At 36.7% G+C, this 17,731-nt stretch overlaps 1 protein-coding gene and 1 long non-coding RNA gene across 5 annotated transcripts in view; one reads left to right on the top strand and one right to left on the bottom strand.

Annotated features, from left to right (window-relative positions):
- The window catches only part of LOC136829848 (uncharacterized), a 21,890-nt gene extending 10,953 nt beyond the window's left edge, over window positions 1-10,937 (top strand). For 3 of the 4 annotated variants that reach the window (XM_067088841.1, XM_067088840.1, XM_067088843.1), the window contains one exon: window positions 727-1,128. In XM_067088841.1, the coding sequence (XP_066944942.1) occupies window positions 727-918 (192 nt within the window). In that variant the 3' untranslated portion in view covers window positions 919-1,128. Of the gene's footprint in view, window positions 1-726; window positions 1,129-7,051; window positions 7,208-10,218 lie in introns of those variants that run through there. The other variant, XM_067088842.1, reaches the window with a different exon arrangement.
- On the bottom strand, window positions 10,930-17,731 carry LOC136829850 (uncharacterized). The gene is made up of 3 exons (XR_010850507.1): window positions 17,565-17,731; window positions 11,793-12,093; window positions 10,930-11,567 (listed from the first exon to the last, which is right to left on the bottom strand). It is a non-coding gene; the product is annotated as an uncharacterized lncRNA (long non-coding RNA).

Below are 17,731 nucleotides of genomic sequence, written 5' to 3'. Positions count from 1 at the left end.
AAATACTGGTGTTCAGGACATATAAACCTACAGTTCAGTTTTTGCTAGGTATGGGTCCTTGATGGAAAAATTTGCCGAAAAATGCAATAAAAAAAGGCAATTTGTCCCTCTCTCAAGTTGTAAACTGCACAGCATCATCTAAAAATTGGAAAAACTTCATACAACTGTGTCCCTTTAATGAGCAGTTACCAGAAAACATTCCCCACTCCAAGAACGAATTCTGACTTAGCAGTTACTTTCTGCCGTGGCCTCTTGTGTGAACTGTCAGAACAGTTTTCCACAGTTAAAGCATCAGTCTGCTTCAGTTTCTGACTGAACTGAAAAGCACAGTTACAAGGAAGTGTTTAATTCTTTCAGGAAATATCCTAATCTAAGAAATCCTGACGTATGTACCCCTTGGTGTGTGCAGTTGCAGAAAAACTTTTATTTTTACTATCAAATAACTCCCTGCTTCTTCTCTTGAACAAAATTAAGACTTGACAGCTTGCTAAAGCTTATACCCTTTAACACTCAAAGTTGCTGAAAGCAACAATCAACACTTCAACACTTGAAATTGTTAACAATAATGCCCCTTCAGCACTTAAAGTTGCTGAAATCAACATTCAACACTTATAAAGTTGCTAAAATCAACATTCAACACTTATAATTTATAAAATCTATGCCCCTTCAATGCTTGAAGTTGCTAAAACCAACATTCAGCACTTCAACACTCCCTTAAACCCACAGAGAAGCGCCAAAATCAGCCTGGTCAGACTACCTGAGGGAGAAGTGGCCATAGTTCAGAGGATGAAAACAGGACTTAGGTTCCTACACTGGAGTCCTGACGCCCAGCGTTATCTGAGGGCGTCCTGTCGCTACCCAGGACGAGCCGCCCACTGGATCCTGAAGGACGTGACGGAGGGGCAGCTGCTGACCTGAAATGACCTCGGTTTGTGGGTCCAGTTGTTCCAGAATTCTCAGTATTTTGTGACGAAGTTAATTGACAAAAATGACTTGTTATTAATGTTTAGATCTGGTTTCTGTGACAAGGATGTGATTGATAGGTTCGTTTTTCTTTATGTTATAGATTTTTTTTATGTTGTAGAGGGTTTCGTCGAAGGAAAATTGTATAAATAAACAAAAATAAAGTGCTTTTACTTTTTAGCCTTGAGTATAAAATGGCAGAGTTCCCCCAAGACAGCCGTTTTCTGTCATAGAAAACGGCTGAGCCCGAGAGTGATGTTTTGTGAGGTAAGAGAGAGAGAGAGAGAGAGAGAGAGAGAGAGAGAGAGAGAGAGAGAGAGAGAGAGAACCCTTCTAATATGTTCCATTAGAGAGAGAGAGAGAGAGAGAGAGAGAGAGAGAGAGAGAGAGAGAGAGAGAGAGAGAGATAACCCTTCTAATATGTTCCATTGAGAGAGAGAGAGAGAGAGAGAGAGAGAGAGAGAGAGAGAGAGAGAGAGAGAGAGAGGGAATCCCTTCAAACATTACACTCAGGCCGAGAATTTATACCAAAAGAGAGACAGCAGTGTATGACCAAAGAAATTCTCTCTCTCTCTCTCTCTCTCTCTCTCTCTCTCTCTCTCTCTCTCTCTCTCTCCACGACAAACCAACAAAGACAGTGTATTAGTTTTCACGAAACTTGTCGCAATATCCTGCGTATATCAGCCACCTATCGCAAGACTTCCGGTGAGTCTGCGTATTTTCACAGACTCGGTCTAGAAGCCCTCAAACCTCACACCAAAGAGGCGTTACAGTTATCACGGTCACTGAATGGTGATTCTCAATACCTGTGGTCGAGTCAAAATCCACGATAATGTAAATGACACTAATTGGCTGAGGAGGACCGTTGTGCAAGCGGTCGAAAGCTCACCCTTGTTTTTGACCACATTTTTTTGTATTTCGGAAAAATACAGTGTCTCATTCACATCATTGTGGCTCTTTACTCATTATTTCCAGTCGCAATACAGTGATGCACCATAGATATCTGTTGTGTCACTGTTATTCACTGGAGAACAGTGAGGCAATCTCGGTTGGGGTGTGAGTAAGCCTACTAATTAGGCCTACCTCGAGTCGAGAATAACTCAATTCAGACTTGAAATTCTTATATTATTGAAATATCATAATCATTATCAAATAATCAATTAGTCTAATTACGCCAAATTGTATGTCATTAACGTAGGTGTATTTTTTTTTCTCTATACAAAATCATACCACTTGTGTGATTTGTTCTACTGTCGGTTAATGCGTGATAAAAAATATAAATTTTGTTATAGATTTCACTATAAAAATTCATATTTTTTCATGTGGGAAATATCTGAAAAATATTTTAAGTATCGAAAGATTGTTAATAGGCCAAAGGTCTTGTTCATAGAATAATGTGTGCGCGCCTGCGCAACAAATCTAGTAATTAGACTCTCTCTCTCTCTCTCTCTCTCTCTCTCTCTCTCTCTTAAAAGTAGTACTTTTTCTTGATAATCGTTTCTCTCTCTTTCTCTCTATCTTTATACCTGAATGGAGTATTTTTCATTCTCTCTCTCTCTCTCTCTCTCTCTCTCTCTCTCTCTCTCTCTCTCTCTCTCTCTCTCTCTCGGTACCTGAATGGAGCATTAAGAGTCTCTCTCTCTCTCTCTCTCTCTCTCTCTCTCTCTCTCTCTCTCTCTCTCTCTCTCTCTACTTTTCTTGGTACCTGAATGGAGCATTAAAAGGGTTCTCTCTCTCTCTCTCTCTCTCTCTCTCTGTACCTGAATGGAAGATTAAAAGGAGGGGTTCTCTCTCTCTCTCTCTCTCTCTCTCTCTCTCTCTCTCTCTCTCTCTCTCTCTCTCTCTCTCTCTCTCTCTCTCTCTCTCTCTCTCTCTCTCTCTCTCTCTCTCTCTTAGTGACCATCACTGAAGATAATAGACTTCATAGTCCTAAAATTCACGTTAAGAGCAAATAATAATAATAATAATAATAATAATAATAATAATAATAATAATAATAATAATAATAATAATTTGACTAGGCCTAACTACCTTAGTACCATAATATTGCTGGCAATTAGCTACTTTCTACTCTAACCCGTTCCAGTCCTTACTATCCAATGGGAGAACCCCTTCTAAAAACCTCCCACCCACCAGCCAATGGGAGAAGACTTTAGAAGACAGAGTTTCCAAGTTGGCCAGGGTGGGGGTTTCTGATTGGCCAAGAGGAATTTTCGGGTGGCTGCTGGAGCCTTGAGCCTTCAAGCCGGTTCTAAAGGCGGTGGCCATGTCTGACTCTGTAGGCTCAGTACAGCCACTGTCTTAAGTTGTGTATTTCCAAGTGACTTATTTGTGTTAATATCTCTCAATATGGCGTAAGTAAGTATATACCTTCTGTTTAATTGGTTTTAGACATAACTAGTTAATATTATTTGGTATTTATCTGGTTAAATGGTAAAAAACATGCCATATTTTAACATTAACGGCAAGAATTCTTGAGGTCAGGGTATCGGCCAGTGATATCTAGTTAATATGGCTTGATTCAAAGTGGTTATCAGGCTAATTTGGCTTTTAAGTGGTTATCAGGCTAATTTGGCTTTTAAGTGGTTATCAGGCTAATTTGGCTTTCAAGTGATTATCAGGCCAATTTAGCTTTCAAGTGATTATCAGGCTAATTTGGCTTTCAAGTGGATTATCAGGCTAATTTGGCTTTTAAGTGGTTATCAGGCTAAATTAGCTTACTTGCAAGTGATTATCAAGCTAATTTAGCTTTCAAGTGATTATCAAGCTAATTTAGCTTTCAAGTGATTATCAGGCTAATTTAGCTTTCAAGTGATTATCAGGCTAATTTAGCTTTCAAGTGGATTATCAGGCTAATTTGGCTTTTAAGTGGTTATCAGGCAAAATTAGCTTACTTGCAAGTGATTATCAAGCTAATTTAGCTTTCAAGTGATTATCAAGCTAATTTAGCTTTCAAGTGATTATCAGGCTAATTACCTTTCAAGTGATTATCAGGCTAATTTAGCTTTCAAGTGATTATCAGGCTAATTTGACTTTCAAGTGATTATCAGGCTAATTAGGCTTTTAAATTATTAGGTTAATTAGACTTTTAAATTCAGGCTAATTAGATTTTTAAATGATTATCAAGCTAATTAGGCTTTCAAGTGATTATCTGGCTAATTTGGCTTTTCAAGTGGTTATTTGGATAATTGGCTTTCAAGTGATTATCAGGCTAATTTGGCTTTCAAGTGATTATCAGGCTAATTTGGCTTTCAAGTGATTATCAGGCTAATTTGACTTTCAAGTGATTATCAGGCTAATTTGGCTTTCGAGTGATTATCAGGCTAATTTGACTTTCAAGTGATTATCAGGCTAATTTGACTTTCAAGTGATCATCAGGCTAATTTGACTTTCAAGTGATTATCAGGTGAATTAACGACATCTCGGTCCTCAAAGCAATTTGCTCTGGGCAGTTTACTGCATTTTGAGGTGAAAAAATATATATGGAAAGCGTATTTTGATCAACACCTCTGTAAATTTGGTTCGTTTTGGACCTCAAAGTTGAACCCATTCAATTTTGAGTATTTTGAGGCGAATAATTGATTTGAAGGTCATATTAGTGGTCTTTTTCAACTCATTCCATGAAAAATTGTCATTTTAGTTGGCCTGGGCAGGTTTTAGCATTTTGAGGTGAATTGATTTGACCATGTTAGTGGTCCGTTTTAACACATTCTGACAGGTTTGGTCTTTGCCCAGTAAATTCTTAGACTCGATTTCCATTTTAGGTTCATTTTGGGGTACATTTTAGGTTCATTTTGGGGTCCATTTTAGGTTCCACTTGGGGTCAATTTTAGGTCCATTTTGGGGTACACTTGAAGTTAATTTTGGGGTCCAATTTAGGTTCATTTTGGGGTCCAATTTGGGTCTTTTAGGTCCATTCTGGGGTTCAGTTTAGATCCATTTTAGGGCTATCTTGGGGACCATTTTAGGCACATTCTCGTGTCCATTTTCGGTCTATTTTGGGTTCTATTTCGGGTCCATTTTGGCAAAAATTTCATGATAATTTTTGGGTTTTTCAGGTTCACTTTGGGGTTTATTTTGGAGTTTATTTTGGTGTCCATTTCAGGTCCATTTTGGGATAAATTTCAGGTCCATTTTGGGATAAATTTTAGGTCCATTTTGTGGTAAATTTTAGGTACATTTTCGCGTCCATTTAAGGTCCATTTTGGGGTATATTTTAGGTACATTTTGGCGTCCATTTCAGGTGCATTTTGGGGTAAATTTTAGGTCCATTTTGGGGGTAAATTTTAGGTCCATTTTGGTGTATATTTGAGGCCCATTTTGGGATAAATTTTAGGTAGTGTACATTGTGGTGTCGTTTTCAGGTTCATTTTTGGTGTACATTTGAGGTCATTTTTGGTGTACATTTGAGGTCATTTTTGGTGTACATTTGAGGTCATTTTTGGTGTACATTTGAGGTCATTTTTGGTGTACATTTGAGGTCATTTTTGGTGTACATTTGAGGTCATTTTTGGTGTACATTTGAGGTCATTTTTGGTGTACATTTGAGGTCATTTTTGGTGTACATTTGAGGTCATTTTTGGTGTACATTTGAGGTCATTTTTGGTGTACATTTTAGGTCATTTTTGGTGTACATTTGAGGTCATTTTTGGGGTAAATTTTAGGTCCTTTTTGGGGTAAATTTTAGGTCCTTTTTGGGGTAAATTTCAGGTCCATTTTGGGGTCCATTTTAGGCCAATTTTGTGTCCAATTTAGGGCAAATTTTAGGTACATTTTGTTGCCCACTATAGGCCTGTTTTGGGGGTAAATTTTAGGTTCATTTTGAGGTCTAATTTAGGCCCATTTGGTGTCCATTTTGGGGTCAATTTTAGGTACATTTTGGTGTCCATTTCAGGTCCATTTTGGGGAAAATTTGGTGTCCATTTTGGGGTCCAATTTTGGCCCATTTGGTGACCATTTTGGGGTCCAATTTAGGCCCATTTGGTGTCCAGTTTGGGGTCCAATTTAGGGCCATTTGATATCAATTTTGGGTAAATTTTAGGTGCATTATGGTGTACAGTTCAGGTCCATTTGTGGGTAAATTTTAGGTCCATTTTAGGCCCATTTCGGCTTCCATTTTAGGGTCATTTTATGGTAAAATTTAGGGTCATTTTTGGATAAATTTTAGGGTCATTTTGTGGTAAAGTTTAGGTACATTTTGGTGCACATTTTAGGTTCAATTTGGGGTCAATTTTAGGTTCCATTTTGGGGTCCATTTTGGGATCCATTTTGGGGTCCATTTTGGGGTCCATCTTGGGGTCCATTTTGGGGTCTATTTTGGGGTCCATTTCAGGTTCTATTTCAGTTCTATTTTGGCAAAAATTTCATGATAATTTTTGGGGTTTTCAGGTCCATTTTGGCGTTTATTTCAGGTTCCATTTCAGGTCCATTTTGACGTTCATTTCAGGTCCATTTTGACGTTCATTTCAGGTCCATTTTGGGGTATATTTTAGGTCTATTTTGGTGTACAGTAGAGGTCCATTTTGGGGTAAATTTTAGGTACATTGTGGGGTCTATTTTAGGTCCGTTGTGGAGTCTATTTTAGGTCCATTGTGGGGTCTATTTTAGGTCCAACTTGGGGTAAATTTTAAGTCCCTGTTAGGTCCATTTTAAGGTCCATTTTAGAGTCCAACACTCACATGTGTGGTTTAGGTTAATTTTGGGTATCTAGCATTGCCATGTTTGGTTAAGGGTCCATTTTAGGTCAATTCTAGGGGGTGTCCAACACTACCCTGCTTGGTTTTAGGTCCCTTCTAGGTTAATGGTAGATTTTAGGTCCATTTAAGGTCAGTTTCAAAGGTCCAACACTGCATTAGAGATATTTTAGGAAACCTATGTTATGTCACTTTGTTTCCATTTTAAATGTACAGTGATTTAATCTCTCTCTCTCTCTCTCTCTCTCTCTCTCTCTCTCTCTCTCTCTCTCTCTCTCTCTCTCTCATATTTGACAAGTGAGTACTACCATTTGTAAGGTATTATGACAAGTTTAGGTTTTTATTTAATTTAAAAAGCTATTTGTCGTTTTCTAACAAAGTTTTTTTTATTCCAGGTGGAACACTCTTGGAACACTCTTGGAACTCTCTTGGAACTCTCTTGGAACTCTCTTGGAACACTCTTGGAACTGGATACAAGAATCACGAGAGGTTAATTCCAAGCTTTGGACTGAAAAAAATTCTTATTCCCTTGTACAGCATCTTCAGAAATGGTAAGAATGTGGTTCTATGATTATTATTATTGTTGGAACAAAACTAAAATTATCTTGCCAGGAATCTAAAATATGTAGATATTGGGGAATGTATTAAAAGTATATACTTATGATGGAAGTTTCAAAACTTTTAAAGAATATAAAAGTTTTTTTAAGATTAGTCTTGGATCTTTTGAAAACTGTTTTTTAAGGAATTTTGTGTTTGGTTAAATTTTTGAGAGAGATTGAGTGACCACAAGCTTAGTACAGTTATTCTTTAGGCGTACAGTTCTAGTCAGTCTTAAGTGGGAACTTAGGTTTTCCATTAGCCTGGCAGTCTAACTTAGTTTATTTTTATTTACAGTTTAGTTAAATTTACTTTTAAAATGAAGGATAAAAACATCTTCGTGGTTTGGTTAAATTTTTGAGAGAGATTTAGCAACCATAAACTTACTGCAGTCATTCCTTTAGGCTTGTAGGTCTGGTCAGTCCTTGCAGAAACCTGTTTCAGTACCCTGAAACAGTCAGACTGAGTGTATTTTTATCAGCAGTTTAGTTAAATTTACTTAAGACTTATAGGTCTAGTTTAGTCTCGGTGGAAATAGTCAAACTTGAGTGTATTTTTATCTACAGTTCATAAAAATTGTTTTTCTTTTAAGAGGTTTAGGTATATCTTAGTGGGCTGGTGTTAAAGCACTGAGAAATATTTAGTACCATGAACTTGGTCCAGTTTTCAATATTCAAGTCTGGTCAGTCTATGTGGGAATTTCTTTAGTGCCCAGCCTGTTAGACTTAATGTATTTATTTACATTTTAGTAAAGTTTCCTTTTTTTAGGAAGGTTAAATTAGTCTTGGCGGTCTGGTTGTAAAGCACAGAGTTATTTAGTGACCGTTTTAGACTTATAGGTCCAGTCATTCTTAATGTCTTCACTAGACTCAATGTCCAGTCAATCTTAATGTATTTTTATCTATTATTTAAATGTAATTTTTTAAGGGGGTTTATTTTATCTTAGTGGTATAGTTTATAAATCATTGAGAAATATTCAGTGACTGTAAAGTTAGTACTAAAATTATTCGTAAAAGGATTATAGGTCTACTCATTCTTTAAGGACACTTAGTTTTTCAGTACCCTTGAACCCCCAAACATATATTATAAGTTTATATAAATTTGCTTATATATAAATTTACTTATTTTAGCAAGGTTGAATTTATCTCAGTGGTTTGATTAAACCAATATTAATATTTAGCACCATACATATAGAACAGTTATTCATTAGACTTATAAATCTGGTCAGTCTATGTGAAAGCTTGTTTCAGTACTCTGATAAATCTGGTCAGTCGATGTGAAAGCTTGTTTCAGTACTCTGATAAATCTGGTCAGTCTGTGAAAGCTTGTTTCAGTACTCTGATAAATCTGGTCAGTTTATGTGAAAGCTTGTTTCAGCACTCTGATAAATCTGGTCAGTCTATGTGAAAGCTTGTTTCAGTACTCTGATAAATCTGGTCAGTCTATGTGAAAACTTGTTTCAGTACTCTGATAAATCTGGTCAGTCTATGTGAAAGCTTGTTTCAGTACTCTGATAAATCTGGTCAGTATGTGAAAGCTTGTTTCAGTACTCTGATAAATCTGGTCAGTCTTGTTTCAGTACTCTGATAAACCTGGTCAGTCTTGCTTTTCCAGTACTCTGATAAATCTGGTCAGTCTATGTGAAAGCTTGTTCCAGTACTCTGATAAATCTGGTCAGTCTATGTGAAAGCTTGTTTCAGTACTCTGATAAATCTGGTCAGTCTATGTGAAAGCTTGTTTCAGTACTCTGAGAGTCAGACTTATGTATTTTTAGTAAGTTAAAAAACCAACACTTCATTTAGACTGATAATGACAACGGTGATGGTGAGATTATGTAGTTTTTTTAGGGTAAGTTGTTTGCAACTTTGGTTTAAGTGCTACACCTGGTTAGGTCTCTCTCCTTTTGTAAGTGCTAAACCTGGTTAGGTCTCTTTCCTAAACCTAGTTAGTTTTCTACATAGAATTTGAAGGTTCCTTTCATATAGGCTTTGTTTTCATAAGAGTTTAATACTAAAAAGATTTTGATGACTGTTAGCTGTTTAGTTTACCATTTAGAAGTGAACAGGCCTAGTAGATCCTCTACACTTGGTTTCATTGTTTATCCAGGTATTCTAGAATGATTAGTAATTATTTCTTGTCAGTGTGTAAGCATCCATGTCCTAAATTTGTACTCTTGACCTTAGTGGGATTAAACATTTTAAAAAATGTAGAGTTTTTTTTGTTGTGAAGATATTAGGCTCAGACCATCATAGGCCTATGTAGGAGTCTCTGCTGCTTAAGTAAGTTTAACTTTTTGCACTAAATTTACGTAAAATATTAACCTCAGACCATTATAGGCCTATGTTTGCAGCTTCGCTGTTTAAGCAAGCTTAACTTTTGTAATAAATTTATTTTACTTGCTTGTTAAGATAAAAACGGAACTTTTTGTACAGACTTAACAGTACATTAATGAGGTTTCTTTCTCTCACTTAAATGTTTCATTCATACAGATTTTAATAGCTTTCGTGGGTTCATTTTCAGTGTAATTTGTGATTTTTTTTTGTAGGTACAATAGATAGCTTGAACTTAACAATAGATAGCCTGAACTGAGTGATTTTATTGAAATTTTAATTTTTAGTTTTGGCTGCTTATACCAGCTGCATCATAGCCTTTTCATTTGTAAGAATGCAGTTGCCATTTGTGAAATGGTTTCTGAGGATAAATATCTTGTGTTGTAGGAATGGAGTTATTTTGTGGTTATGAGTTTTGGAGGAGAAATAACTTGATCTATTGACAGAAAATCACTGTTGCTCTTGACAGCAGTCAATCCTTGTCAATCCTCAATCCACAGTGTATTTCTATCAATAAATAAAGACTAAATATGCAAGAATCCTCTTCTAAGGAACCTGTGTGGTCGTCGTAAGTCTTTTGTAAGTTTGAATTGGCGTTTCGTTTTTATATAATGATTTTCCTTTTTTTCTTCCAGAGGACTTTTGGAATGATCAACGTGAGGAAACGGAGACTGACAGAGAAGAGCAGAGGAGAATTTTCAGTCCAGAGCCAGCCAGTCCAGAGAACTTAGTGCAGAGCTTTGAAGTCAGTTCAGAGAGTGAGCAGAGAGAACAGTAGAGAGGAGCCAAGCTGGGAAGGTCAGTCCAGAGAGAGCAGAGAAGAGTGAACAGAACAGAGCTGAACTGAGAGAGCAGAGAAGAGTGAACAGAACAGAGCCTAACTGAGAAGACAGTCCAGAGACAGCAGAGCAAACCTGAAATGAGAAGTCAGTCCAGAAAGAGCAGAGATCAGCCCAAAGACATCAGAGAATAGCGATTTGAGTTGAACTGGAGTAGAAGATTGGAGCACAGAAGATTAGAGCACAGAAGATTGGAGCAGAGAAGATTAGAGCAGAGAAGATTAGAGCACAGAAGATTAGAGCAGAGAAGATTAGAGCACAGAAGATTAGAGCAGAGAAGATTAGAGGTTCGCCGTGAAACTAAGGAAATAAAAAGCCGGTCATCCAGGGCTGTAAAAATGTTTGTTCAAACGTTTCTGGACGCCTCACTTTTATATAAATATTAAATTTAAATTTTTTATTTATTTTTTTTTTTTTTGCAGCTGTTGTAGTCCGAGAAAGCTGTGCGTCGGGATTGGTTTCTAGTTCCAAGGGTTTCTAGTTCCAAGGGTTTGTAATAAATATTAATAGGAAAACATTTATTATCATTTTAATCCTTATATACACACATTGTTGACAAGTGGAAAATTTAAGCTGACCATTCTGGATGTCTAATTTTTGCATGGTTTCAAAGTTTAACTCCTCCATTCCATTTCGCCAGTTACCTGTATGTACCCTCTGTTGCCAACGAAGTTCTTCTTCATAGGCTAGATTTAATGGAGAATCATTTCTGAAAACACAGCGAGCAGGATAATCAGATTCCATATCCAGTCTGTGTTCTGTAGTCCTTTATATACGCATTACCCAGCACCTCTGAAATAAAGTGAGAATTAGTCTCTAAAGCTACCACTAATCGCTGATTTAACTATATACAAATAATCTAAACTGTGCACTCGAGAGATTAAACAAGGTAGTAAGGATGGATAACGACAAAATATTTTCAATTTAACACATGCTATAAATTTTCATATATTCCCGAGTCTATGATAAATTGGATCAAGTTTTGATATAACTCAAAGTCCTTTCATCTCCTCCACACTTCTCCAGAACTACTGTTAAAAACTGTACTTAAGCCTTGGTATATATATATCTGTTTAAGCCACCAGAACTTGGCTTCCTCCCTGGGATTTGCAGAGAAGATTGCACTGCTCTCTTGATGCAACTGCCTGAAAAAAAAAGGCTTTAGTATCACAGAATAATTAACGTTACTCCAATCACATTGTCACAGAACAGTGAAGTACGGTAATGTTACTCCAATAACAGTAAGTATCTGATACTCAGTAAAGTCTATGAAACTCTTTTTGAATAGAAGTTGCCTTCCAAAATGCCTTGTGAGCCATTCATGTTCCATTCATTGGTTATTACAGAATTTTAAGACCACCTCTGCACACCTGGGTCTGGGTGTTGCCTTGACAATGCCTGTAGACTTAATTCTTGTAACAGAAGGATAAAACACCTGCAGACTTGCTTCTTACTAACAAGGGTAAGACAACACCTGGTTCTTGTAACAGAAGTCAAATAAGACACCTGCAGGCAAACTTGGTTCTTGTAACAAGTCTAAGAAAACACCTGCAGAAATTTGTTCTTGTAACAGAAGAAGACATCACCTGCACACTTGGTTCTTGTAACAGGAGTCTAAAAAGAAAACACCTGCAGGCAGACTTGGTTCTTGTAACAGAGTTGAAACAACACCTGCAAAGAGAGAGTGAGTTCAGTTAGGGAACAGGTCATGTTTGCAAAGTAGAAATTTCTCCCAATTACCTCAAATTTAAAAACCTAAAAACTGAAGCACAGATTTAATAAAAACTAAGTTACTTAAAAAGAGGCTCTAAATAAACCCAAATTTTAGCTTTGGTTAAAGAATTGCAACTAGGATCTTCAATTGTATACACAAGAACGCTTCAGTAAATTTTAACTCAAAAAATCATAAATAATTTGGAGTACTGTATTTAATATACCCAATTTCAGAGCCTATTTTCAAGGTGAAATGATTAATTACGCAATCTTCAAACATTGGGTCTCCAAATTAGATTAAAAATTGGAATAGTTTCAACGTTTAGGCTTCAACAATTTTGCTGATTACGATTAGGTCTTAAGCCTGCTCGCTCAAGTTTCTCACCCAAATTAGGTGAGTGGCCCTTGTGTACTTTTGTTAAAGGAAGCCTTATAAAGTAACCCCCACTTTATTAAAGTACCCCAAGTGGGCAGTGATACCACTTATGTGCCTAACTACAAAGTGAACTGAAAGTCTACGCATTTAATTTCACGTGCTATTTCAAGCGAAGTACTGAAACAGCTTCAAAACGTAAGAAAGTAAGGGTTAAAGTGAAAAAATTAGACCTATGGTAATCAATTTCAAGTGCTATTTCAAGTGGAAGTACTGAAACAACTTAAAAATATAAAAAAATAAAGGTTAAAAGGGGAAACTTTAGATCTATGCATATGTAAGAAATGTGGGGGGGGTCTCCATTTTGGAACACTTCAAGAAAATTTGACTATAAAACTATAGACGCCCAACGTAGCAGCTTTCCTCTGCCAAGTATCGACGAAAGAGAACGAAGCAGAGTAAATACGTACCCTTAACAAGTAACTAAGAAAGCAGGAAGAACGAAAAAGAACCCATGAAAAAAGATACGAACGAAACGAACTGCTTTCTAGACCTAAGCAAGACTAAAATACCACCTTCAGAGAGAAACAGTTACAGGCCCACTTGAAACAGTGGCGTTACACAAACGGCGGTCAGTGAAGTCACGAGCTCAGCAAACTCTATTTGAAGGTTGTGAAGGATTTCTTTAAAAGGATTCTATCAAAGGGCAGAGAATTTCCTGTACAAAACGAGGTACTCACACCTCGTAGGTCTAACAGGCACTAGCAAATAGACCTATAGACCTACAATTAGAACCGGGTGAGACTTTTTAAACCAAAGGGAGAGAGAGAAGAGAGAGAGAGAGAGAGAGAGAGAGAGAGAGAGAGAGAGAGAGAGAGAGAGAGAGAGAGAGAGAGAGCAGTAAACGAAATGTTCTACTGGCAAAAACGAGTTTTCGTTTACCCTTGATTCTGAAAACTACAAGTCACAGGAAGAAGAAGAAGAAGAAGAAGAAGAAGAAGAAGAAGAAGAAGAAGAAGAAGAAGGAGAAGAATAGGAAGGAGAACAAGAAGAAGAAGAAGAAGAAGAACAAGGAGAAGAATAAGAAGGAGAACAAGAAATGATGATGATGATAATAAGAAAAGATTCGTAACTAGTAAAATTGGCGGGAGAAACTGGCTGACAACATATTTTTTCAGTAAAAAACCAGAAGTTGTACTTTGATAACTGCAATTCAAAATCAATTACAAATGAGGCACAGGGAAGACATGTTAGATACTGATATTAAAATGATTATATTAATCCACACCAAAATATATATATATATATAAAAAGGAACATTCTCACAGCTAATTCTAGATCCACATTCTTCTGATTTTGTCCTGAACGAAACGCAAAATTCAAAAAAAAAAATTTCTTACCCCCGTAGGGTCGTCGTAGTGCCAAATCAGTGGCGGCCGCCCCCTCACGATGCACTGTAGACATTACTTAAGGTTCTATGCAGTGTCCCTTATTTAGACCCTTGGCTGCAATCTCTTTCATTCCTTTTACCAAAACACAAAATCCATTGACCCTAACCCACATAAAATCATTGACACTAAAAGACTCCCTAACATAAAACACTAAATTCATTGACCATCCCACATAAATTAACTGACCCAAAACACACAATTCATTCACCATAACCCACAAATTCCCTGACCTAAAGACGAACTTCATTTACCCTAACCCCCATACATTCCCTGACCTAAACACAAAATTCATTGCCCTATACTATATAAATTCACTGACCCAAAACACAAAATTCATTGACCCTAAACCACATAAATTCACTGACCCAAAACACAAAATTCATTGAACCTAACCACAAATTTATTGACACAAAACAAAATTCATTGACCATAGCCCACATAAATTCCCTGACCTAAACAAAGAATTCATTGACCCTAACCCACATAAATGCACTGACCTAAACACAAAATTCATTGACCCTAATCCACACAAATGCACTGACCCAAAACACAAAATTCATTGACCCTAATCAACACAAATGCATTGACCTTAACCCACATAAATTCACTGACCCAAAACAAAATTCATTAACCCTAACCCACATAAATGCACTGACCCAAAACACAAACTTCATTTACCCTAACCCACACAAAATTGACCTAACCCAAAATAAATTCATTTACCCTAAAACACAAAATTCATTGACCTTAACCCACATAAATGCACTGACCCAAAACACAAAATTCATTGACCCTAAACCACATAAATTCCCTGGCCCAAAACACTAAATTCATTGACCTTAACCCACATAAATTCACCTACCTAAAACACAAAATTCATTGACCCTAAACTACATAAATTCACCTACCTAAAACACAAAATTCATTGGCCCTAAACCACATAAAATCACCTACCTAAAATACAAAATTCATTGACCCTAAACCACAAATTCACTGATCCAAAACACAAAAGTCATTGACTCTAAACCACATAAATTCACTGACCCAAAAAACAAAATTCATTGAACCTAACCCACATAAATTCCGACCTAAACACAAAATTCATTTACCATAATCCACAAATTTAATGACACTCAACAAAATTCATTGACCCTAACCCACATAAATTCCCTGACAAACACACAATTCATTGGCCCTAACCCTATAAATTCCCGGACCTAAACACAAAATTCATTGACCCTAACCCACATAAATTTATTGACACAACCAAATTCATTAACCCTAACCCACATAAATTCCCTGACCTAAACACAAAATTCATTGAACCTAACCCTATAAATTCCCTGACCTAAACACAATATTCATTAACCATAACCCCCATAAATTCCCTGAACCAGGATACTAAATTCATTGAACCTAACCTACATAAATTCACTGACCCAAAACACAAAATTCATTGACCCTGAACCACATAAATTCACTTACCCAAAACACAAAATTCATTGAACCTAACCCAGATAAATTTATTAACACAAAAAATTCATTGTCCCTAACCCACATAAATTCCATGACTTAAACACAAAATTCATTAACCCTAACCCACATAAATGCATTGACCTTAACCCACATAAATTCACTGACACAAAACACAAAATTCACTGACGCAAAACACAAAATCCATTGACCCAAAACACAAAATTCATTGACCCTAACCCACATAAATGCATTGACCTTAACCCCATAAATTCACTGACCCAAAACACAAAATTCATTGACCATAATCCACATAAATGCACTGACCCAAAACACAAAATTTACTGACTTAACCCACATAAATGCACTGACCCAAAACACAAAATTCATTGATCCTAACCCACATGAATGCACTGACCCAAAACACAAAATTCATTGACCCTAACCCACATAAATGCACTGACCCAAAACACAAAATTCATTGACCCTAATCCACATAAATGCACTGACCCAAAACACAAAATGACCCTAACCACATAAATGCACTGACTAAAACACAAAATTCATTGACCCTAACCCACACAAATGCACTGACCCAAAACACAAAATTCATTGACCCTAACCCACATAAATGCACTGACCTAAAACACAAAATTCAAAACCTAACCTACACATAAATTGACATTAACCCACATAAATGCACTGATCCAAAACACAAAAATTGACCTAACCCATAAATGCACTGACCCAAAACACAAAATTCATTGACCCTAACCCACATAAATGCACTGACCCAAAACACAAAATTCATTGACCCTAACCCACATAAATGCACTGACCCAAAACACAAAATTCATTGACCCTAACCCACATAAATGCACTGACCCAAAACACAAAAAATTGACCCTAACCCACATAAACTGACCCAAAACACAAAATTCATTGATCCTAACCCATAAACATGAATGACCCTAACCACATAAATGACCTAAAACACAAAATTTACTGACCCAAAACACAAAATTCATTGACCCTAACCCACATAAATGCACTGACTGACCCAAAAAAACACCAAAAAAATTCATTGACCCTAACCCACATAAATGCACTGACCCAAAAACACAAAATTCATTGACCCTAACCCACATAAATGCACTGACCCAAAACACAAAATTGACCCTAACCCACATAAATTGCACTGACCCAAAACACAAAAAATTAATTCTGACCCAAAACACAAAATTCATTGCAAAAACACAAAATGCCTAACAATACATAAAGACATTGACCCTAACCCACATAAATAAACTGACCCAAAACACAAAATCCATTGACCCTAACCCACATCAATTCACTGACCTAAAGCAAAAAATTAATTGAACCTAATGCACATAAATTCACTGACCCAAAACATAAAATTCATTGACCCTAACCCACTCTAATTCATTGACCTCATACTCACACAAGGGTCAACTAATCTACCCACAAGACCTGTTTAACCACATTGACTGGGAAATGCTTGAATTTAACAACTTAAAACAAGTTAAAACCAAATAAAACCATATCAGATACCTATTAGTTTTATGTCCATTGGCAAATTTGCACAAGGACTGAACAGATCCACTGATCCTATACCAGAAATATAACCGAGAAACTGACCTAATGTAACTCAAATTTTACACCATTAAAATGGTCACAGTTATTTACAGAATACAGGAATGGCTATAGGTCATACAGTAATGCGTAGGTCACATAGAAATGACTGTAGGTCATAGAGCAATGCCTCTGTCACACAGAAATGACTGTAGATTCATACAGAAAAGACTGTAGGTTCATACAGAAATGCCTCGGTCACACAGAAATTGTTGTAGGTTCATACAGAAATAACTGTAGGTCATACAGTAATGCCTAGGTCACACAGAAATGACTGCAGGTGCATATAGAAATGACTGTAGGTTCATACTGAAATGTCTGCAGGTTCACACAGAAATGACTGAAGGTCACACAGAAATGACTGAAGGTTCATACAGAAACAACTGTAGGTCATACAGTAATGACCGAGAAATACACTACCTGATTTGACCTAATATAACTCAGTTTTGACCCCATTAACAAAGGTCACAATTACTTACAGCTTACAGGAATGACTGAAGAGGCACACGGTCACAATAATAAGAGCAGAATTCCTTGATCACAAACTTTATGAAACACACAAACTCACAAACAACAATGGCTGCTCTAGACTGCAGACACCCACTCTTTCTCCTACCACAGATTTTCAACTATATCTCTTCAGCCA

Source organism: Macrobrachium rosenbergii, chromosome 45 (genome assembly GCF_040412425.1).
Source record: "Macrobrachium rosenbergii isolate ZJJX-2024 chromosome 45, ASM4041242v1, whole genome shotgun sequence".
In the NCBI taxonomy this organism is placed as follows: Eukaryota; Metazoa; Arthropoda; class Malacostraca; order Decapoda; family Palaemonidae; genus Macrobrachium; species Macrobrachium rosenbergii.
The sequence above is the reverse complement of the archived record's forward strand: the minus strand, read 5'-3'. Positions and strand labels throughout refer to the sequence as shown.